Source organism: Hoplias malabaricus, chromosome 17, assembly GCF_029633855.1.
Source record: "Hoplias malabaricus isolate fHopMal1 chromosome 17, fHopMal1.hap1, whole genome shotgun sequence".
NCBI lineage: Eukaryota > Metazoa > Chordata > Actinopteri > Characiformes > Erythrinidae > Hoplias > Hoplias malabaricus.
The window spans coordinates 19,057,211-19,081,081 of record NC_089816.1 but is presented as its reverse complement, the minus strand read 5'-3'; the positions used below and the strand labels follow the sequence as shown (position 1 = coordinate 19,081,081).

Genomic DNA, 23,871 nt, shown 5'->3' with positions numbered 1-23,871 from the left:
TACATAAAACTCATCCTGATTTGTGCAAATGTTTCAGCAAAGAGGCACTAAAAAGATGGTGAGTCTTTTTCATAGGATCATGAGTAAATGGCTGTGCTTGTGGGTGGAGTTTGAGGTGGCGCGATGCATGCCCTGTGTCCCCTACTGACCAAACTGTACAGAGTTAAACCGAGGGTGGAGCTGAGAGTGGAGAAATAACAGTGAAGTACAACAGAGCGTGCTGATTGGTTGGAGATGGTAGAATGATGTGATGGTGTAAACAGTGTTTACTGCAGTGGATTAGAGGCTGTGGCTCCACCCCCTGTGTTTAGCGTGGAGTTTGTGGGTGGAGTCGGTTGTACAAAATAAAGGCACTGTGTAATGTGTCTTTAAGAGGAAGAAGGAGGAGGAGTGTGTGTTTTTATCAGTGCACATGGAAAAATAACTCCACCCACATTGGTCCTGGAGCCGTGTGCAGATTGTTAAAGTCTGCTCCTGTTCTGATTGTTTTGGCTGGTAAAGATGAGCAGAGCTGAAATGTGTCATGGCAAATGTGGACCCTGGCAGATCTCTGTCTCTCTCCAGCTCCGATATCAATAGAAACTCAAGGGGTGGATCACAGTGCATTGCCAGATTCTCTTTCAAGGGAAGGAGGAAATCCCCATTAGCCTGCCTTCCTTATCTAGTGCTCTATTTATCAGGCCCCGCTGTGCTTGGCTTCCTGTAAACTCTCCACTAAATTCCCACTGCTAATTCATGTAGCACTAAGCCACGTGTTCTGTGGAGTCAAGGCATTCTGCAAACTTGTTGATCACATCTTTGTACAAGGAAATTACGAAAGATTTAAAGATGCACTCCAGAAATCTGCAGTGTAATAACATAGGCCTCGGTTTGGATCTTCAGTGGAGGAGAAAGTGGCCTCAGTGCTGTGTATCATCACACGGTGTCCTGCAGACTCCACAGACTCCGGAGATACTTTGTAGATGCTGACATTTCTTGTATTCCTAGCTGTTAGATGACATGGCTTCCATTGACCGGGTTTGTGTGGAGTTGGAAGGTGGCAGCTGTGGTTAGAGCTCTAAAGGTTACAGAAAGAGGTTTGGTACCAGAAGGTCTCTGGTTTGATTCCCAGGACCAGTAGGAAAATTGAGGCAGGAGCAGTGAAGGAACAGTACCTTCTCCTCTTTCACCATCCATGATTCAAGTGCCCTACAGGAAGGAAGCTATTATCTGACTGCAGTGACAGTAAAGCTCCTTCACCCTGTTTAATCCAGGAGTAAAATGGCTGGATGAAAGTGAAAGAAGTGAAAGGTTTCAGTGTATTTAGCAGTTTATGAAGTATGTGGTAACCCTTCCAGACTCCTCTGGTGTGTCAAGTATCTATTTATAGGAGCTGCTTCTCTGGAGCCTCCGCTGGGACCAGCTGGAGCTGAGAGAGGCACCAGCTGAAATCCAGCTTTTATACAACAATGATTCAGCTGCTGTTTATCTCATCAGCTTCTGTCCTGCCTCATCAGTCACACACACACACACACACACACACACACACACACAGAGAGAGAGAGAGAGAAAGAGAGAGAGAGAGAGAGAGAGAGAGATGGAGAGCAACAGGCCAACTGTGTCATTAATTATTCAGTCTGACAGATGAGAAAATATTTGAGTTAATGCATCATGCATTTTCTGAATCCTGTACACAAGCCCACACCCATTACACCACCATCACAGCCAGGGAGACAAGTATCCGGCCTTCTCTTTACTTATTTATCCCTCCGTCCATAAACGGACTCCTCTATTTATAGCGGAATCTGAGTGGACGAGCGTCTCCGAGATTCAGAACGAGCAGAAAGAAGAGCCGCGATGCGCTGATGTGCTGCTGAGGCATATTCACAGAACACTGTTTAACTTGGGTCCATTGTGGTTTTCCAGGGAAAATGAGATGAGCCCAGGCACCGGAAACAGCCCGAGGCCACTTTGGCTGGGGAGTCTTATTAGCGTTACACTAACAGAGGACCAGTCGACACTTAAAGCTGAATAACAATCGATGGCGTTGGCATGGAGCTTGTTGGGAGGCTGGGAAATTTGCACAAAGCATTTGCCGCCTCCTCAAGTGTGATCTTTGCTCTCCGAAAACAGGCATCACATGTTCCCAAATATCTGACTCCACGTCGTGTGAGCACCGGCTGCGGAGGTAATCTCCGTCTGAATGTTTCAGAGTCAGAACTCTTCTAGCTCAGATCCTTTTGTTGGAATTAGACTTCCTCCTGTTTCTCGGGCCACACGAATCATGAATATTCATGCAATGCAAATATTGACTTTTCTGGCTGTGTTGAAAGTCTGTCCTGGAGTTAAATTACAGGTTTGAATATTCAGGGGCTGTGGAGCTCCAGACGTTCGGTGGACACTCTGGATTCAGAGGCGGAAAACTTCATCATTGAGAAATTAACACACGCTGGTCTTGCTTGTAGTTCATTAATTGGACATTAGTTTTAATGGTGACATGGACGCACCCCAGAGAAAGGAGCTGTGTGTGTGTGTGTGTGTGTGTGTGTGTATGTGTGTGTGCTGGAGTCTTTCTCAGGCTCATGGTAAAAAATTTAATTTAAGCAGCAGGTTATGCAACACTAGATATTCTAACTAAATTATGACACAGTCTGTGTCGACCCAAGTGTAGACACCTAGTTAAATTATAAGGGCCAGACCAATACAGGCCTTGCTTCTTTATGAAACTGAGGCTATATATTTATACCCCATAATAATCCAGGTTGTTTGTTCAGTGTGAACTGTTTGTAAAAATGTGAACATTGTCTGTAAATCACCTGTACTCTGTCCATTTCTAAAGTACTAGAGACAAGTTCTTGGTAAGTGTCCACACGCCTGGCTAATGAACAGATCCTGATTCTCCTCAATCAATAATCATCACCATTTCCACCTCCTTCAATGGACACAAACGTTCTGTTAGAATAACACTAATCACACCGACTAGCCTCAGACTGTTAGCTTGAGCTCGTCTCACATTCCCTCGAAAACCACAACAGACTCCAACAGATGCCTGCACACACTTGTGATGACGGGAGGTTGTCAGCTCGCGCACAAACCGCGGCTGGAATCAACGTTCTCTCTGTGATGGAGCCAATGCTCTGACCTCTGTGCCACTCGGGAGTCTGTGGTTATTTGTGGAACCAACACAAACAACAAATGAGTCACAGAAGGAAACGGGGCTCGGCTTTTCCAGAAATGAAGAGTTATCTTTCACATCAAACGGTTGGTCCATGATGCAATGTTGGACAGAGGAGCACAGATATAATCCAGTAGCAGTTTACTGCAGGGCACTGTTTGGAAGAGCTACATGAGCCTTACATAAGCCCTTCATAAGAACTGACAGAAGCACACACACACACCTTTATAAACACTTATTCCAAAAGGCATTGACTCTCATAAAGGCATTGTGGTGGCATCTGGTTGTGTGATGACCGCTGACGTTGTAGCTCTTTTTCTGTCTTGGTGTGTGTGTGTGTGTGACAGGTTTTCACTGGTCTTTTTCATGCATCGCTTGTAATGAATTCTCATTCAAAGAAGAAAAGTAAAGTGGAACTCATTTTACTAATGAGCAGTGATATTGCCATATCGCACCAAAAGACAGAAAAAGAGCTACAAGGTCATTTGTCTTTATGTACAATGTCATTTCACCCCTGAAAATATCATGACACAATGTCACCAAAAAGATGCACAGCAAACAGCGTTAAAACAGTGCCCTGCTGTAAAAGCTCTGCATGCTCTATTTTAGTTCTCTTTTACAAGCCACTAAACTGAGCTCAGAAACTATAAACTACTCAAACTACTTTTTGGTAATGACTCCATATTCCCACCAATATTCAGCCCAAAGTCTGACATGGTTGTTCTCAGATGTTCACGTCACGTCTGGCCCCAAGCGGTCAATTACGCTAAAAATTACGCTCGCTCTCTCTCCCTCTCTCTCTCTTGTCTCAGACCAGCATACCCTCATTTCAGCTCCACCATGTACCCCCCTCTTCCTGTGCCCCCCTTGCTCTCTGTGGACAGAGCAGAGTCTCTGATAACGGGACTTGCTCACAGATGCTGAGACTGATCATATATTAAGTTGTTGTGGGCCGGTGGGATGTGCTGTCACCACTTAAACATCAGGGAGCTGTCGACAAATTATTTTGTCTGCAGAAATGAGCTCTGGAGGAGAGCACCCCCTCCACCCCACGCTCTCCCACACACTCTCTCACACACACACACACTTCAATACTCTGCTCATCTCTCATCCCACACGCTGCTGCTTTCCGTTATTAAACCTGCGCCTGAATCTTTCAGGGGGAGCACGATTCCAGGATTAATGTACAATTTAGAGCTATACGTCTGTAACACTCTGAATTATTCAAATCAGCCGCGGCTGAGCACACACACATGTCGCATACAGATTCAAGAATTATGCCGTAATGACGCTTCTGAGCGGCCACTGAGAATATCTTAAAGCAGAGTCGGGCTGTTATTTGTTCTGCGGCTGTGAGATGAGATGGTGAAGGGTCTCGGTGGAAGGAGATGATTGTTTCGCTTGTTTCTGAAGAAAAGGATGAGGAAATGTGGTATTCATTTAAGAACATTTTTTAGATTTTCCTTTTCTCTGGAACAATATCTGGTATGCGGCATGGGGCCGAGGGGTATGCGGCACAGGGCAGAGGGCCGAGGAGAGACAGAGGGGACGGAGCTCATTCCAGAAATGTTAGGACGAGTCGGAGCGCTGTTTGTGATTTAGAAGTAATCTTACTACATCAGGCCATGACCTCAGTAACATTAACTTAGTTGAATGCCATCAAATCCTCACAGCAAGGACAGAGACAGAAAAAAAGCTGCTCTCCCGTCAAATATGAGGCGACTGAGGTCAACGACGTGAGCTGTAGATACCTCTGAGGAAGTGTCTCTCTCTCTCTCTCTCTCTCTCTCTCACACACACACACACAGAGCACTGCTGAGGCACCAGACACTTCATTCTGTATCCCAATTATACAGCATTCGGGGACCACCTCCTGTACTCTCTCTCTCTCTCTCTCTCTCTCTCCTCCTATCCCTGATTCTGCTGTCCATTTTCCCTGTGTCGTCTCCATTGTCTTTGTGTGGATTGTTGGATACGGCCAGCTGTCGATGAAAAGAATGTAGGAAGCAGGCAGCGTTTAGTGACTGATCTAAAGGCCACTTATAAAGGACCGTAATAAAGAGCTACATTATTGAATGTGTTTTCGGACTGAGCTTCTTTCCACGTTCCCAGATGAAGGGATCGGACTTAAACACGACACGAGGAGACAATAAAAGTTCATTTAACTAAAACTAAGTTTGTAAAGAGTTTATGAACCACGTTTCCACCCTCTGATCTGCCCCCACCCTGAAGTTCCCAGAGACCCCCATCCACCGGAGGTCAGTTCCCTGCCACTAAAGACGATGTCGGAGTAAAGATCTGAGAGAGATTTCAGTGTGAGGCTCACTGAGCGAGTTCTCTTTCACTGAGCTTTCAAACAGGTGGAGTTTCTAATGTTGTGGCCGGACGACTGCCGATGACCAATAAACAAATTTAAAGATTAAAAAGAGTAATTTGGCAGAAAAAGAGATGCCATTCACTTTCCTCATCACCTCTGTTCCGTTCTGTGGCTATGTTTACATCAAACAGCTGCGGTCCTCTCGGGGTTAAATTAAAGAGTCTGAGGCCAGCTACAGGATTCTGGAAGCACACCGTCGTGGCTGAACACCAGTGACATTTCATTAGCACTCCTGGTTAAATATCACAGTCTGGTGAAGCTTGAGTTACACGTGCTATTAAAACTACCCTTCATTATACCCTTCAATAATAATTGACAATTAATTATAAACTAATTTAACTAGCGTTTTTTTTGTGATTCCAGGCAACAAGGGGTGAGTGACCGGGTGAGTGACTGTGTGTGTGTGTGTGTGTCAGTGACTGGGTGAGTGATTGTGTGAATGGGTGAGTGACTGGGTGAGTGTGTGAGTGACTGGATGAGTGTGTGAGTGACTGGGTGAGTGAGTCAGTGACTGTGTGAGGGTGTGAGTGAGTGGGTGAGTCTGTGAATGGGTGAGTGACTGGATGAGTGGGTGAATGACTGGATGGGTGGGCGGGTGACTGGTTGAATGTGTGAGTGACTAAGTGCGTGGGTGGGTGACTGTGTGAGTGACTGAGTGAATGTGTGAGTGACTGGATAAGTGTGTGAGTGGGTGAGTGTATGAGTGACTGTGTGAGTGGGTGAGTGACTGTGTGAGGGTGTGGGTGAGTGTGTGAGTGACTGGGTGAGGGTGTAAGTGAGTGGGTGAGTGTGTGTGTGGGTGACTGACTGGGTGAGTGTGTGGTTTAGTTTGGAGTTAGTCTGGGTCTGGAGTCGTGGCTCTATTAGTCGTGGACAGTTTAATGTTGACATGTTTAATGTAATTTTCCGTTCCCTGCGGCGACTTTTCGTTGTCGTGGCGCTGATCTGATGGACGCTCCTGAACGAGTTGACCTCGGGAAATGGGGCTGAAATGTCTCCTGGCTGAAGGAGTTTAAGGAAGAGAAGCATGAGCGAGAGATGAGGAAGGAAGAGAGTGCATTAAACTGAACAGTTGGCGACAGCGTGGCCCACCCTTTATGATAATTTCCCCTTTCCAATTACAGCTCTGACCTTCGGCAGCTCTTCGTAAGCTGAGCTCTCCATCAGACTGTGATTAGCTGCCGACAGAGCCGCTGCCAGAGCGGACGTTCCCGGACTGACCACGGATCAGCCTGGTTCTGGGGTTAAGGCTCATATTCCGCTGATGAAGGCCCAGCGCCGTCCGACAGACACCAGACTCTCTACTTCACGGATGAGCTCTGGGCCGAGTCCAGCTCCAGATTTGCGGCCAGAAGCAGAGCGTGGTGATTTGTTTAAGCCATCGTTAATGTAAGTCTGTGTGAGAAACTAACTCCTCTGGGTTCCTGCTGAGCTCAGGTCCAATCTGAAATAACTTTCTCTAACTCACAGAAAAATGATTATATTCTGTACGCACTCTAATATTAATAGGAGGAGGAGAGGTGGAAGATGAGGAAGTGATAGAGGAGAAGAGGAAGAGGAGGAGAAAGAGAAAATGTAAAAAGAGGAAGAGGAGGAGGAGAAGGGGAGGAGATAAAAAAGAAGAGGAAGAGCAGAAGGAGGTGGAGAAAAAGAAGAGGAAAAGAAGAGTTGAAGGAAACATTAAGTAAATTAATACTTAAAGACGTCTTCGAAACCGGCTTCTACTCCAAGGTTGATTTATTAATAAACACATGCCAGGGATGAGATAAAGACCAGATGTTTGATATTTCTGAACATCTGGTAGCAGTGGCTTGGCAGTGTCTCTCCCTCTCTCTCTCTGTCCCCTTTCTCTCTCTTTCTCTGACTCACTCTCTCTCTGTCCCCTCTTTCTCTCTCTCTCTCTATCTCTCACTCTTCTTTCTGTTTCTCCTCTCTGTAGACGGAAAGTTAATCCCTCATTCCCTCTCCACTGCCCACGTCTTCAGGCGTTTCAGGCGTTGAACAGACATATGTTCCAGTAGAAACCGTTCACACATTGATCTACAACCGGAATCTGAACTGAATTCGGTCAAATCAAGTCACATTTATGTTTAGGAATTATCTGGGAATAAACAGTCTGTGTGTGTGTGTGAGTGAGTGTGTGATGTCCTGATTCACTGAAGATGAAGGAAGTAATGAATGAATGAATGCAGTAGATGTTCTCACCGTGAGGAAAAACAGTTGAGTACAATGAGGCTGTGTTTACATTAGCAGCAGAAAAATAAACATCTGTCTAAACAATCAACAGCAGGATGCAGGGATCGGAAGGTTGTCATGACGACAGCATCCACAGGAACCATGTGATGATCTATTTATTATTAAGGCTCTTGCTTAGCGCTGGATGTGGTCAGTGCAGTCCTCTATAGATGAGCTCTTTAAAGCAACACTAGGTAGGAGTTGGTCTTTGGATTCTATTCTGAAATCAGTGGGTAGGAGAGAGGGGTGGTTTCCTACCTACTCCTAATGTTACATAGTGCAGTTTCTGCTGTGCTGAGGCCAGAGTAGCAGCGACAGAGTCTCTATTCTTTCGGTTACATCTCAGTGGAGTATCACACTGATTTTAAAGCTGTGATTCTAAAGTAAAAATACATCCTAGTGTTACTTTAAGGAACAAGAAGTTGTTCCTCCACAGCCTCAGTCCACAGACCTCTGACTACAGCTTTTTTTTCTGAAGGGAGCAGTGGATTCACTCTGAAGTGAAGGCTCTTTCTACCATTTTCCTTCTTGTCCTCTCTAATGAGAAACATTTCTAGGCTCAAGCTGCACACTCAGGACAAGTGGGAGGAGCGAGAGAGAGAGAGAGAGAGAGAGAGAGAGAGAGAGAGAGAGGTGGTACATACCCTTAATCCGTAAACTCTCTGGGATCCCATCCTGCTGGAACAAGAAGAGAAAGAGAAACTCATAAGACGTCTCACAGACAGACAGCAGAGTGTTTCAGAGCTGATCCATGGCTCTGTAACAAGTCACAGCCTCAGCTCCACACCTCACCGCGTCACACGTGTCACACGTTTCACACGCACCCCAGGGACTCGGGCCTGCTGAGACCTGTCCTCACAAAGTCACGTCAGAAATGTGCCCATGGCAAATATACACTTCACCGTGATTTAAATCGACTGCACATCAGTTTCTCACCCTCTCTCTCTCTCTCTCTCTCTCTCTCTCTCTCTCTCTCTCTGTCCTCTCTCCCCCCCTCTCTCTCTCTGTCCTCTCTCCCTCTCTCTCTCTCTGTCTCTCGCTCTCTTCCCCCTTATCTCTCTCTCTCGCTCTCTCTCTCTCTCTCTTTCTCACTCTCTCTCTCACTCCCTCGCTCTCTCTCTCTCTCTCTCTCTCACTCCCTCGCTCTCTCTCTCCCTCTCTCTCTTTCTCTCTTTTTTCTCCTCTCTCTCTCCCGCTCTTTCTCTCCTCTATCTCTTGCTCTTTCTCTACCCCCCCTCTCTCTCTTGCTCTCTCTTTCTCTTACTCTCTTTTTGCTCTCCTCTCTCTGTCCCTCTTTCTCCCTGTCTCGCGCTCTCTTTCTTTCTCTCTCTTTTTTCTCTCCTCTCTCTCTCTCTCTCATTCTCTTTTCTCTCCTCTCTCCCTCCCTCTCTTTCTCTCTCTCTCTCTTTCTCTCTCTCTCTCTCTCTCTCTCTCTCTCTCTCTCTCTCTGTGCGCATGCGCGAGTGTGAGTGGAGGTGTGTGAGCGAGTGGTGTGTGAGTGAGTTTGGCGGTTTGTTTGGTGAGCGAATTCTGAACTTTTCTATCTTTTTCTGTCTTTGTTGGTTGTTTGTTAGTTTAGTTATTGTTCGTGTTTGTTAAAGTGTGTTTTTGGGTTTAGCGCGGGGTGCGCGTGGCGACGATGCCGGCGTTTTGGCCGGTCGCCATGACGGCGACGGAGAAAGCTCGTCTTTTTCGACTTTCTCGTAAAAACAGTATAAAAATAGCCCCCGAGGTGAGGTGTTCAGTGTATGAATGCAGCATGGCTGTGGCGGAGGTCATAGGTCATGAAAGTGTGTTGTCTGCTGCTAATATGAACAGTGCAATTGTGATCTTTTTGGATAGTCCTGAGAAGGTTAACACTATGGTCCAGAATGGTGTGGTTATTCAGGGCACATTTACACCTGTGCTGCCCCTCACACGACCTGCTAAAAAGATCACTCTGTCTAACGTTCCACCGTTTATCACCGATGAGGCGCTGACTGCAGAGTTGGCCCGGTTCGGACAGATTGTGTCAGAGATTAGAATGATCCCAATAGCTTCTAAGTCCCCTCTACTGAGACACGTTGTCAGCTTCAGACGCCAGCTGTTCATGATCTTAAAGGATGGTGTTGAAGAACTGAATGTGACTTTTAAATTCAGAATTGATGGTTTTGATTACACTATTTTTGCAACATCTGCCACGATGAAGTGTTTTGGGTGTGGACAGGAAGGGCACTTAAGGCGTTCATGTCCCTTTGGGGCAGGTGAAAGCTCCTCTAGGGTATCTGGCCCTATTCCTGATGGGGCCGGTGCAGGAGGTGGGACTGGGTCTGAGCCCTCCAGAGTGGGGCCTGAGCCTACTGCGGGGGGTGGGGCTGAGCCTGGGCCTGAGCCTGTCGTTGAGGGTGAGACTGGGTCTGAGAATGGGCCTGAGCCTGTCGTTGAGGGTGAGACTGGGTCTGAGAATGGGCCTGAGCCTGTCGTTGAGGGTGAGACTGGGTCTGGGAATGGGCCTGAGCCTACCGTAGAGGGTGGGGCTGGGTCTGGGAATAGGCCTGAGCCTACCGTAGAGGGTGGGGCTGGATCTGGGACTGGGTCAGAGCCTACTGTGGAAGCTGGGGCTGGGACTGGGTCAGAGCCTACAGCAGAGGGTAGGACTGAGGCTAGACCAAGAAGTCCAAGGAAAAAAAAGACAGGTCACGGAACTATTAGTGCAGGGGAGAACCCTACCTCAGTTGCAAATGCTGACGTTAGTTCTGGCAGCAGTTTGGTGGTCTCTGGGTGTGCTGCGTTGCCTGATGATGTTGTGGCCAAAGATCAGGGACGTGAGGAACCTAAAGCTGCTGCTAGTTTAGTTGTGGAAGAGGAGGCCATGGAAACAGACTCAGTATCGGAGGAGGCTGTGTTCAGAGTGCAGTCAGGAAAAAGGAAAATGAGGAGGGCTAAGGCAGGTGTTAAAAAGGGGAAAGTACAGGATGTGGAGGACTCTGGGTCTGTGACTGGTTCTGCTCGGGATGATTCTGATGGTGATCTACCAGAAGCTTTGAGTCAAAGGAGTAGGAGAAGTGTCTATGCGTTTAACAAGATACGGTCTTTTTTGCATAAGACCAAGAATATGAAGGGGGTTGTTGTGGAAGAATACTTTCCCGATCGTAAACTGTTCATTGACTCGGTACAGACTTTTATGAGAGGGGATAGCGAAGATAAATTTACGGTACAGGAAATCTACAGACTTAAGAAACTGGTTAAAAAATTGAGAACAGAACTTCTAAAAGATGATGGCTGTGAAACTTCATAGTTATTTTCTGCTTTTTATTTTGTTGCTGCTTGTCCTTGACCACCTTCCTCTTTTTATGAGTAGAGTTAAGATAGGCTCTCTAAACCTGAATGGGGCGCGGGACGTACAGAAAAGAGCTCTGTTATTTGAATTAATTAAACAGAAGGGCATGGATATTGTGCTTGTCCAAGAGACGCACAGTGACGGCGCTAATGAAGTCGACTGGAAGAAGGAATGGGAAGGGGAGGTTTATTTTAGTCACATGAGCTTGACCAGAGGTGGTGTGGCCGTTCTTTTTGCTAAGCATTTCCTGCCGGTCTCGTGTGAGGTTGAGCAGGTGATAGCAGGGAGGTGTATGGTTGTACGTGCTCAGTTTGAGCGGTTTAAATTTGCCATTGTTAATATTTATGCTCCCACTTCTGGAGCTGAGAGGGTGGGTTTTCTTAACACTGTTAACACAGCTTTAAAAACACTCAACTCTGAAGACTATCTGATCATGGGGGGCGATTTTAACTGCACTGAGGATGATAATACGGACAGGAATCACATCGAACCTCACGCTGCATCTCAGCGCGCTCTTAGAGAGCTATTGTCTGCTCATGATCTTCTTGACGTGTGGAGAGCTTTTAATGATAAAGGTCGACAGTATACATGGGCCCATGTGAGGGACGGTTATGTGGCGTTGGCCAGACTAGATCGGTTTTACTGCTTTAAACATCATCTTAATATATTTAAAGGGTGTGGTATTACGCCGGTCCATTTTTCAGACCACAGTTTGGTTTTGTGTTCGTTTTTTATTGCAAACCTTAAGCCTAAAAGTGCTTACTGGCATTTTAACACCTCCCTGTTGTCAGATATGAATTTTAAAAAAGCTTTTACTGTGTTTTGGACTAGTTTTAGAACCCAAAAACAGTTCTTTCATAATCTGCGAGGGTGGTGGGATTATGGGAAAGTAGAAATTAAGCAGCTCTGCCAGCAGTATACTCTCAATGTTTCGAGGCATATTACTCGGGCTATAAAAAAATTAGAAGGTGAAATTTTAGAAATTCAAAGGCAGATGAACTGCACTGGAGACCGGGATCATGCCCGGGCTCTGAAATCTAAAAGGAATGCTCTTGGCGATTTCCTGGGTGTCAGGGCACAGGGGGCTCTGGTTCGCTCTCGGTTCCAGAATCTAACACAGATGGATGCCCCATCAAAATTTTTTTTCAGTCTGGAAAGGAAGAATGGTCAGTGCCGGTTTATGCACTCCCTGCGTGCTGAAGATGGACAGGAGCTGACTGAACCCACTGAGATCCGTAAGCGGGCTGTACGTTTTTATGCTGAGCTGTACGAGAGTGAGCGTATGGACGATGGAGAACTGGCGGCAGGATTTTACGAAGGACTACGAAAGATCTCTACTTGCTCTAGTGACAAACTGGAACGACCACTGGGAGAGCAGGAGCTTCATGCTGCGATGCAGGGCATGAAGGGTGGTACTGCCCCTGGTATAGATGGCCTACGGGTGGAATTTTATAAGGCCTTTTGGACAGAGGTGGGTTCGGATCTGCTAGCAGTTCTCAATGAGAGCTTGGCTGATGGTCTCTTGCCCCTAAGCTGCAGGAGGGCGGTGATCACCCTGCTGCCTAAGAAGGGTGACTTGCAGGATATTAAAAACTGGCGACCAGTGAGTCTTCTTTGCACGGACCTTAAAATTTTCTCCAAAACTCTGGCTACCAGACTGAGAGATGTGATGGGGCAGGTAATCCATCAGGACCAGACCTACTGTGTGCCTGGCAGGTCTATACATGATAATGTCTTTTTAATTAGAGATATTTTATCTGTTTTCAGAACTCAAGGGCTTGATGTCGGTCTCATATCTATCGACCAGGAAAAAGCTTTCGACAGACTGGAACATCACCATCTGTGGCGTACACTAGAATTATTGGGTTTTGGGCCGTCTTTTATCAATATGATACGAGTACTATATAAAAACATTGAGAGTATGCTAAAAATTAACGGTGGATTGAGTGCTCCTTTTGGGGTCTGTCGGGGCATACGTCAGGGTTGTGCCTTGTCAGGGATGTTATACTCCCTGGCCATTGAGCCTCTGCTAAACAAGCTTCGATCTGAAATTGAAGGTATAACGCTGGGACAGTTTCGCTATCAATTGTCGGCATACGCAGACGATGTGATTGTAATGGTAAGGGGGCAGAAAGACATCGGAAAACTTGTTTCTATTGTTCAAGATTTTGGAGTAATTTCAGCTGCGAGGGTGAATTGGAACAAAAGCGAAGCTCTTGCAGTAGGACAGTGGACCGGGGGGCTGCCTTCTTTACCGGGTAATTTAGTCTGGAAAAGAGGGGGGATAAAATATCTTGGGGTTTTTATTGGGGATGACACCGTGCAGCAGAAAAACTGGGATGGTGTGATAGAGAAACTGATGGGTCGGCTGTCGAGGTGGAAATGGATTCATGGACAACTATCTTTCAGGGGAAGGGTGTTGGTAATCAACAACCTGGTGGCATCAGTGTTGTGGCACCGGTTGTCCTGTGTGGATCCTCCTGTGGGCTTATTGTCGCGGATACAAGCGCTCCTCGTGGACTTTTTCTGGGACAAGCTCCATTGGATTCCACAAGGTGTCCTTTACCTTCCCAGACAGGAAGGAGGGCAAGGCCTGGTACACCTTGCGAGTAGGATGGCGACTTTTCGACTGCAGTTCCTGCAGAGACTTCTGGCTGGCCCTGCTGATCTAGTGTGGAGAGAGGTGGCCTGCACCATCCTGCGCAAGGTTGATGGACTCGGTTTGGACACTGCACTGTTTTTTACAGACTATAAAAGACTGCACCTTGCTGGATTACCTCTTTTTTATCGGGGGCTTTTTAAAATGTGGGGACTTTTTAAGAAGCATAGACTGGAGACTACTGCCTCGCTTTTTTGGCTGTTGGAAGAGCCAATAGTAAAAGGGGCTCGGTTGGACGTGTCTGGAGATGGTGTACCGGGCCTTGCTTTAATGCTCAGTGACTCTGGAACAGTGACATTGCGGGACCTGGTGGGTGTGTTAGGGCCAGGCTTAAACGACATCCAGAATGTTGCCTCTGTACTGGGGCTGAGGTCACTCCGTCAAGCTGAAGCCATCACTGACTTGTGGAAGGACAGGCTGTCTTTGGAGGAACTATCTTTGTTGGAAAACTACAGCAATGGGAGTATAATGCCAAACAAGGGGGACCTTTTCCCACGTACTGCTCTTACTCCTGATTTAGATGGAGCATCGGGCCCTTTGTTAGACCTCTCGGGCCTGAAGGACGTGGACCTTCACACTGTGTCAGGCCGTGTTTTATATGAATGCTGTGTTAAAGTGTTGAATAAAACAGTACTGAATGGACGGCCTGACACGGTGTGGAGGGACAAGCTGGGGGTAGGGACGGAAAGGCAGCCTGTCTGGAGGGTTTTATATAAACAACCCCTAACTAAGAGGTCTGGAGATCTCCAGTGGAGGATCCTACATGGGGTCATAGCAGTGAACTCTTTTGTGTCTGTGATAAATCCAGAAGTCAGTGATAGGTGTGTTTTTTGTGGGCTCAGAGAGACCATCTTTCACTGTTTTTTAGACTGTTCAAGGCTTAAGTCCCTTTTTCTGACACTTGAGTTTTTATTTTTGAAAAGTGGGGAATTTTTTAATTCTTGTGCTTTTATTTTTGGGGCTGGTTATCGACAAAAAGACCGTGTTAAGTGGCAGCTGCTTAATTTCATAGTGGGTCAGGCAAAACTGGCGATCTATAACTCCAGGAGGAACAAAATGGAGGACAGATCTGGTCAGGAGGTTTTACCTCTGTTCTTGTCCCTGGTAAAGTCCAGAATTTACTTTGAGTTTTGTTTTTACAAAACTCTGAATAACATTGAAGGTTTTGAGCTGGAATGGTGTTGTAATGATCTCCTGTGCAGGGTTGAGGAGGGACAACTGATATTCACAAGCCCTTTGAGTTGAATGCTTTAATTGATACTGTGTTTATGTCTGTGATGTCGTACTGTGTTTGTTTACTGTTATATGTGTTTATGGATGATTGATTAAATGTTTTGTGTTTAAAAATCAAAAAAAAAAAAATCTCTCTCTCTCTCCCCTCTTGCCCCCCCTTCTTTCTGTGTCAGTGTTATTGAATTCACTTTTCTTGTACTTTTTATTCTAGAGCAGTGTGTTCTCCTCAGATTTTCTCTCCTCAACTTTTTAAATTCCGTTTTCTCTTTATTTTTCAGAGATTGGCTGCCGTTTGAAGCCTGTTGCAGATTCACTTTGCATTAATTTGAGCTCATTCTTGACTTCCACATAAAAACACCACTATAAAAAAAAAAGCTGATTTCTGTCAGCGCACCTATTGGAATTCCAGTTTTATGTGAACACCAGCTTCTTCACACAGTGAACAAAGTAAAACCCACCTGCTCGGATTCACTGAGGTTGAGTATCCCCATCATTTTGGAAACAAACTGAGGGTGTATCGTTACAGAGTGTGTGATATATTCATGTCCATGTCTGAGGGGAAGGACAGACAGGTCTCAGTGAGCAAGTCTGTTTCTAAAGGTTAAAGAAAGCTTCTGTAACTCCTTCCTTCATCATTGTGGGAGACAAAAGGCAAATGTTAGGTGTCACTGTGATTTTAAACAGAGCCATTCCAAAGGGCAGAGCTGTCAAATTATTTACCCCGAGGCAATTCCGTATTTCATGTATATCGACAATCGCCCTCCATTACGAGGGCATTAAAGAGCCCAGTTATTGTGGGAGGAATCCTCAGTTAACACCAGCGGGCAGAACGGGCGACAGAGGCATGAATATTTGATATTCCGAACGCCCGGATTCATTTTCCAGGATGTGTGACTGGAGCAGCATGAGGAATGAGCAGGACTCATATTTTTTGATTCAGTTCTTTTCTTTGCTCCTTGTTCAGGAGCATAATGGAGTCGATGTATAATGCAGTGAGAGAGAGGAACTGGTAAAGCACTCAGAGAGCGAGAGAGAGGGAGAAGAACTGGTAAAGCATTTAGAGAGAGAGAGAGAGGGAGAAGAACTGAGAGAGGAATGGAGAGAAAGAGCTGCATTCTCACGTCATTCTCAATACAAAAACAGCTGCATTCTCACGTCACTCCAGTAGGGGGCCATTGTACCTCTTACAGAGAGACATCAACACACCACAATGTGTGAGATAAACACAGTGGTTTAATCCCAAATCTCTCCATGCTCCCTCTGTAGTGGACTATACACACCTTTAAATGACTGAATTTAGATGTCAACAATGCAATATTTCTAACAATATTTCTAACACACATCATTTCTATTTATTGATCTGTGTGAATCTGAACTCTAGTGCTGTTTGTGTGTGTACAGTGTAGTTTATGGCTGATGTAGTTCACTGTAGAGGGAGTGAGGAGCTGTGTGTGTACAGTGTAGTTTGTGACTGATGTAGTTCACTGTAGAGGGAGTGAGGAGCTGTGTGTGTACAGTGTAGTTTGTGACTGATGTAGTTCACTGTAGAGGGAGTGAGGAGCTGTGTGTGCACAGTGTAGTTTGTGACTGAAGTAGTTCACTGTAGAGGGAGTGAGGAGCTGTGTGTATACAGTGTAGATTGTGACTGACGTAGTTCACTGTAGAGGGAGTGAGGAGCTGTGTGTGTACAGTGTAATCTACAGTTTTCTCGTCCAGATGAGAACAGATGAGAACGCCCCCCCTCTTTCTCTGTCTCTGCCTCTATCTCGCCCCTCTCTCTCTCTCTCCCTCTCTCTCTCTCTTGCCCCCCCCCCTCTCTCTTGCATGCTGGGAGTTTGGTGAGTGAGGGTGGATGGAGAACGTGTGTGAGACGCTGAGAGTGGGCTTTCAAACTATTTTGTTTTTGTTTCGGTTTCTGTTTTATTTTCTGGGTCTGTTCTGTAATGCACTCTAGAGTGGTGCTGTAAGACAGTGTGTAGTAATCTCGTGGCGGAGCGCAGGGATGGCGGCTCACCTGAGCGGTGGAGCCCGACCTCATTCACTCTTATCTCACGTTATGGCGTGAGATGTGAAGTGGGACTCAAAGTTTTGGTCAAGCAGGTGTTACTGGCAGTGGGGGAGTGTGTGGGCTGTGAGAATATAATCTCGGCCTCCAGGATAAACAGAGCTGTAGTGGTGTTTCTGGCGGATAGGGAGCTCGTGTATCGGCTAATTGAACGTGGAGTGATGGTGAGTGGCGAGTTTTTTCCTGTTACTCCGCTGGAAGTAACAACTTCTAAAGTTACGATCTCGAATGTACCTACGTTCATCCCGGACAAGGATATCATATGTGAACTGTCTCATTTCGGAAAAATAGTGAGTGCGGTTAGAAAGATTCCTTTGAATTGTGCAGCCCCTGCACTGAGGCACGTTGACTCCTTCAGGAGATCAGTGCTGATGTTACTGGATGTGCAGGAGTTAAATGTGTCTTTCAGAGTGCTGTGTGAAGGGAAGTCGTTCATGCTTTATGTGAGTACTGGCAGAATGAGGTGTTTTGAATGTGGGGACATGGGCCATAAGCAGTTTGGTTGCCCACACAGAAAGCGGGACAGTCCCGCGGCTGGGCCTATTGGAGCTGGAGATATGAATCAGTCACAGACTGTAGAGCCGGGTCCGGACTCTGATAAACCAGCTATGGAAGAGACCGTACACACTGGTAATGTAGAGGGGAGTGGTAGACAGGAGGGTGGTGAGGAAAAAAAGTGGTGAAAGAGCAGAAGGATTAAAGGTGAATACTGCAGAGGTTGATAATAAAGAGGCAGGTGGTAAACAAAGTAGAAAAAAACGACACTGTGATGAGAGGATGACTGTTGTACAGCCTGGTGGAGAACAGGTTAATGTTAGTGGTGATTTGGGAGATCAGAAAAACAGTGAGCAGGAAACCTCAGCTGGGACAGGCCAGATGTCAGAGGTGCAGACTGGTGTTGAGGTGTTGGAACAGGCTGGAGCAGTAGTACAGGCCCAAACAGAGAGTGATTGGGCTCTGTGGGGAGGGACGTGTACTGAGATGGCCGGTGGTATAGCAGAGCAGGAAGAGGAGAGGGGGTTTTTAATTCACAGGATGATGATAACTGCTCTGATATTTCTGACATCAGTGTGTCTCAAGTAGTGGGAGTTAATCAGCTCTACACCTTAAAGGACATCACTGATTTTCTGGACAATACCTTTGGTAGATCTGTTAATGTTATAGATTATTTTCCAGATGCTGAAAAATTCATAGCATCAGTAGCACATTTATGGAAATCGGCAAGCTTTGAAAAATTGGATAAAAAAAGAGATTTCGTTTAAAAAACCACCTGGCGAAACTGAGGAGGATTGTGGCCCAAAAGAAAAAAACAACTGTAACGATCGGATTGGTGATTGTCTCTCTTCCCACTGATTTTCTTATCTGTTTCTTTTTTCTCTTCTTCAATTTCCTTTGATGGACAAACTTAGGATAGGTTACCTGAACATTAATGGGTGTAGGGACAGGATGAGAAGGGCTGTGGTAGGGGAGTGTATAAGACAGAAAGGTGTTGATGCGCTTTTCCTCCAGGAAACTCATAGTGACGTCAATAATGAGGCTGAGTGGAGGAAGTGGTGGGAAGGGAATATTTTCCTTGGTCATTGTTCTAATACTACAGCAGGAGTGGCAGTGCTCTTTAATAAAAGACTGTGTCTTTCTAATACGAATGTCACTGATTTGGAACATGGTAGAGTTTTAATTATAAATACTGGAATTGAAGGGACACAGTTCCGTTGGTAGTGATAGAGTATGTTTGTTTTGTAAATTGAGGGATGAACTGCAGCAGACTGATACAGATCCAGTGCTTGTAATGGGAGGAGATTTGAATTGTACTTTAGATTTTAGGGTGGACAGGATTGGAGAAGAGCCGCACTCACAGTCTTCTGAGGTGTTGGAGGGGGTTGTCCGTCAGTGTGAACTGGTGGATGTGTGGATGGAATCTAACCCTGATGTGCCAAGTTATACATGGGTTAAAACATCAGCACTCATTAGACAAAGATTCTGCAGCTCTAATGACATGGACTCTACAAGTGCTTTTTTCTTCAGTCTTCCACCAAAGACTACACAGAAAAACCTCATACATCATCTCTGTGCTCCGGATAGAACTGTTACTATGGAAATGGGCGAAATGAGAAAACTTGCTGTTGACTTTTACATAAACTTGTACAGTGCTGTCTCTCTTCATGCAGAGAAGTGTTATTGGACGGCCTTCCACAGCATAAAAAAAGGGAGCAAGGCGGATCTTGAGCTGCGGGAATTGACTGTTGCAGTGCGGGAGCTTATGAATGGACGAGCCCCTGGTATTGATGGCCTTCCTGCCGAATTTTATAAGCATCTTTGGGGGACTATTGGAGAGGACTTGTTTGAGGTCTTCATATGTTGCTTTGTTGAGAACAGGCTGCCTGTAATCTCTACACGAGCTGTACTGTCACTGTTACCAAAATCAGGTGATTTGGGACTTGTAAAGAACTGGAGACCACTATCACTTTTATGAAGTGACTACAAGATACTGGCCAAATGTCTTGCAAACAGGCTGAAAACATGCATGCACTCTATAGTGCACAAAGACCAAACCTATTGTATTCCTAACTGAACCATTATGGATAATTTATTTTTGGTCCGAGATGTCGTTGACTTGAGCAACATTGGTTCCTGTAAAACAAGTCTTTTTACGATTGACCAAGAGAAAGCTTTTGATTGAGTGGATCATGTTTATCTGTTTGATGCCCTCAAAGCTTTTGGTATTGGTGATTGTTTTTTGTCCCGGTTAAAGGTGCTGTATTTGGACGCTTCTTTTATGTTGAAGGTTGGAGGTAGTCTGAGTGCTCCTATGCCTATGGGTAAAGGAATTAAACAAGGGTGCCCACTGTCTGGACAACTATACAGCTTAGCCATAGAGCCTCTGCTGTGTAGGTTGAGAGCCACAATGCAAGGATTATCAGAGGTGTGCAGGAGAGGGTGAAGCAGAGAGGGCCTGAAGTATTTGGGGGGTTTTCTAGGTACATCTCATTTCTTGGAGAAGAATTGGGATGGTCTAGTGGGAAAGGTGCCTGCCCAGCTGTCTAAGTGGATGTGGATTCTGTCACAGCTGTCCTACAGGGGAAGAGTACTGGTGGCCAACAACCTTGTGGCTTCTATGTTGTGGCATCGCCTGATTGTTTTAGAACCTCCAGGTCTGATAATAAAGGAGATTCAAAAGACCATTGTTAGTTTTTTTCTGGTCAGGACAGCACTGGCTTCCAGCAGCTGTACTCTATCTGCCACTGCAGGAAGAGGGACAAGGCCTCATTGACCTGTTGAGCCGAATAAAGACTTTTAGGCTTCAAAACGGTTCAAAGACTACTGTATGGAGAAAGACTGACATGGACTGACACAGCTTGCGCCTTTTACAATGTGTGGAGTGTATGGGCTACGAAAAATGTCCTTCTTTGTTTTGAATGTAAATTATGTGTCAGCTACGTCTTCTTTTTATCAATCTGTCCTGAGAGCTTGGTCGAATATGCTGCGTGTGGATAGAAGAGACAAGCCTTTAACTCTGGTCCAGCAGGAGCCTCTGTTTTATAACCCTTTTACTCAGACTAGTGTCATAGCATTACAGTTTGTTCAAAAGCGTTTTTTACGAGCTTGAATCACCACAGTAGCTGGTCTGAGGACCATGGGAAACTGGAAAGCGGCCGATGAACTGTGTGCACAGACAGGCTGGTATACAGTCTGCTCGGTTAATGGAGACGTTGATGGGAGAACTGGTTTCTGCAATTCCTCCTTGTTTCAGAGAGCTTTTGGCGGGTGGCTCTATGGGGAGCCAGCATCATAATTTTTTTCCATTCCAATTGCTGCAGCAACTCTAGATTTTCAAGAGACTGAAGGTTTGATTCTTACTTTTAAGACCCCACAGGTGACATCACTGGAAGTTGCCAGTAAAAGCGCTTTGTATGAGATTTGTGTTAAGGTGTCTCATGGAAAGGTTTTAAACAGAGTGAAGGAGTCACGGTGGTCAGATCTGTTGGCCCCAGACTCTTCCCCACGAGGATGCTGGAGCACACTGTATAAACCACCCATACAAAAAAGGATGATTTGCAGTGGCGTGTAGTACACGGGGCCGTGGCCACGAATAGATACGTGGCACGCATCGACCCCACTGTCAGTAGCAAATGCATATTTTGTGGTCAAGAAGAAACGCTTGAGCATCTATTTCTACACGGCACCAGACTGACTGCTCTGTTCTTGTTGCTGAGAGCGTGGTTCAGTGCGTTTACGGTGGTGTTGACTAATCGTTTGTATTTATTTGGACCAAAGTATAAAGCTGCACAGAGAAAGACAGTTGTGTTGCTGAATTTTTTGTTGGGTCAGGGTAAGATGGCTGTTTGGTTGTCCAGAAGAAACAATGAATGGGAGTGGTACCCAGGAAGTTGGTGAAATGTTAAATGCTCTGATAAAGATGTAATAGTTTGATTGTTTGTTTGTTTTTTTTTTCTTTTTTGTTTGTGATGATTTTGACTGACTGTTTCACAAAAAAAAATACTGGATTTTTAAATAAAGAACTGTAAGGTCTCTCCTTTTCTCTCTCTCTCTCTCTCGCTCTCATTTCTCTGATCAATTAAAAGTTTTTCTTTTTCCTTTTGTATTATGTTTGTTGTTTAATGTAAAGCATTTGAAAAGTAAAAAAAAGTCTCTCTCTCTCTCTCTTGCGCGTGCTCGCTCTCCCTCTGCTTATCCAACTTTAATCTAGCTTTGCAATGTGGTAAATCCGGGTCATGGAGTCTGCTTCCCAGCTTGACTTCTTCCTTGCACTCCTCTCTCCCTCTCTCTGTCTATACCTCTACTTCTCTCTCACTCTCTGTCTGTCTATACCTCTCTCTCTCTTTCACTTCCTCTCTGTCTATATACCTCTCTCTCTCTGTGTGTCTATAACTCTCTCTTTCTATCTCTGTCTATACCTCTCTCTCCTCCTCTCTCTCTGTCTGTCTATACCTCTGTCTCTCTCCCTCCCTCTCTGTGTCTGTCTATACCTCTGTCTCTCTCCCCCTCCCTCTTTCTGTCTGTACCTCTCTCTCTCCCTCTGTCTATACCTCTCTCTCTCTCTCTCTCTCTCTCTGTCTGTAACTCTCTTTCTCTGTCTATACCTCTCTCTCTCTCTGTGTCTGTCTATACCTCTGTCTCTCCCCCCCCTCTCTCTGTCTATACCTCTCTCTCTCTGTGTCTCTCTATACCCCTATCTCTCTCTCTCTGTCTATACATCTCTCTCTCTCTCTCTCTCTCTATCTGTCTGTCTATAACTCTCTCTCTCCTCTCTCTCTCTCTCTCTACCTCTCTCTCTCTCTCTCTCTCTCTCTCTCTCTGTCTGTCTGTCTATACCCGTCTCTCTCTCTCTCTGTCTATACCCCTGTCTCTCTCTCTCTCTCTCTCACACTCTCTCTCTTTCTCTCTCTCTCTCTCTCTCTCTCTTTCTTTCTCTGTCTATACCTCTCTCTTTCTCCCTCTCTCTGCCTGTCTACATCTCTCTCTCTCTCATTATCTTTCTTCCATTCCCTCCATTCTCTCCATCCTTCCAGATAAAACACTGTCAGATAAAGGCAGGACCTTAATTATTCTCTCCGTCTGTGTTTCTGCCGAGTCTCAGTCTGAGAGCCGTGTTCCTGTTCAGAGTGATGTGTTTTCTGCAGAAAGTCCTCCCAGGTTCTGATCAGATCTTCTGAAGGAGACCCATCTGAATGATTAATTTAACCTGATTAATTTGCAGATTTCTGTGTGTTCTCCAGAGAACAGCTGCTCTTAGATCTCAGATTATAAACCATCCATTGTTCCCCGCGAGGTCCAGATTTCAGTTTTACACACGACAGGCCGTCCTTCTTACTGCGCCTTTAAGAGCAGTGTATGTAAATGAGCTCGGTTCAGTGTGAAACACTGCTTATGACTGGATGAGGAATGGGCAGGGCTAAACTGTAAGGGCTTACCCTGTGTTGACTCACGTCTGTCTCCTGTCTCCTGGGGGCGTATTCAGTGATGTCATTTTGGTATGGGGAATTCAGGTGGTGATTGGTCGGAGAAACCATCAGAACCAGTCATTCCATTTTGTTAGGTATTTGTGATTTAACTCATTTGCATAAAATACAGAACATCTGTCACTTCTCACTCAAGGGGGAGGGGATTGTCTGTGGTTATACTGTACATACATATTTATTACAGAATAAAAGGCTCTGAGTGAATGATTGTCAACACAGCACCTGCTTCTCTTGTGATTGATTGGCTGAAAGCAGAGGGATGAGGGGCTCTGGTGAATGTGGGTGTGGCCTGTGAGCCCTGGTGCGATGCTGGGTTTAGTCTGAGCTGGCTGAGGCCCGGCTCTGGGAGCTGTGAGTGGGACTACTCTGAGTGATTGATGAGCTGCTCGTGTAGACGGAGCTAATGGGGTCACAGCTTATCTCTATTTTTCTGTGCCGTAAAACAAACAAAGGCTAACACACTCCATAAACACTGCCCTGCTGCAGGAGGAGGAGGGGGTGGGGTGGTAAAGAATTCACCTGCACACTGCAACATGAGGCTGTTCTCTCCAGGAGTGAGAGATCAGCACGAACATTGTCACAGGATTGGGTTTAAGGTGAAGTCGTTCACTGCTGAGAAACCCATAGATCTCCACAGTGACTGAGATGGTAACCAGAGTGTTTCTGATGTGAACAATGCACAGACATGAGCTTTAGCTTTAGCCCTTTACACCACACTGTGAGTTGTAACATGTTGGAATAAGACTGTACTCATAAAGGTTTATAAATGGTTTCAAATTTGTTATTTATTAGGTTATAAACACATTAATTGTCATTAATAATCAGTTATAACACATAGACAGAAAGGG

General features: G+C 45.7%; 1 protein-coding gene across 2 annotated transcripts in view; it reads right to left on the bottom strand.

Annotated features, from left to right (window-relative positions):
• Positions 1-23,871, bottom strand: part of fstl5 (follistatin-like 5) — a 134,593-nt gene that overhangs the window by 92,399 nt on the left and 18,323 nt on the right. The window contains exon 3 of one of the 2 annotated variants that reach the window (XM_066649968.1): positions 8,411-8,444. In XM_066649968.1, the coding sequence (XP_066506065.1) occupies positions 8,411-8,444 (34 nt within the window). The remainder of the gene's footprint in view (positions 1-8,410; positions 8,445-23,871) is intronic. The other variant, XM_066649969.1, reaches the window with a different exon arrangement.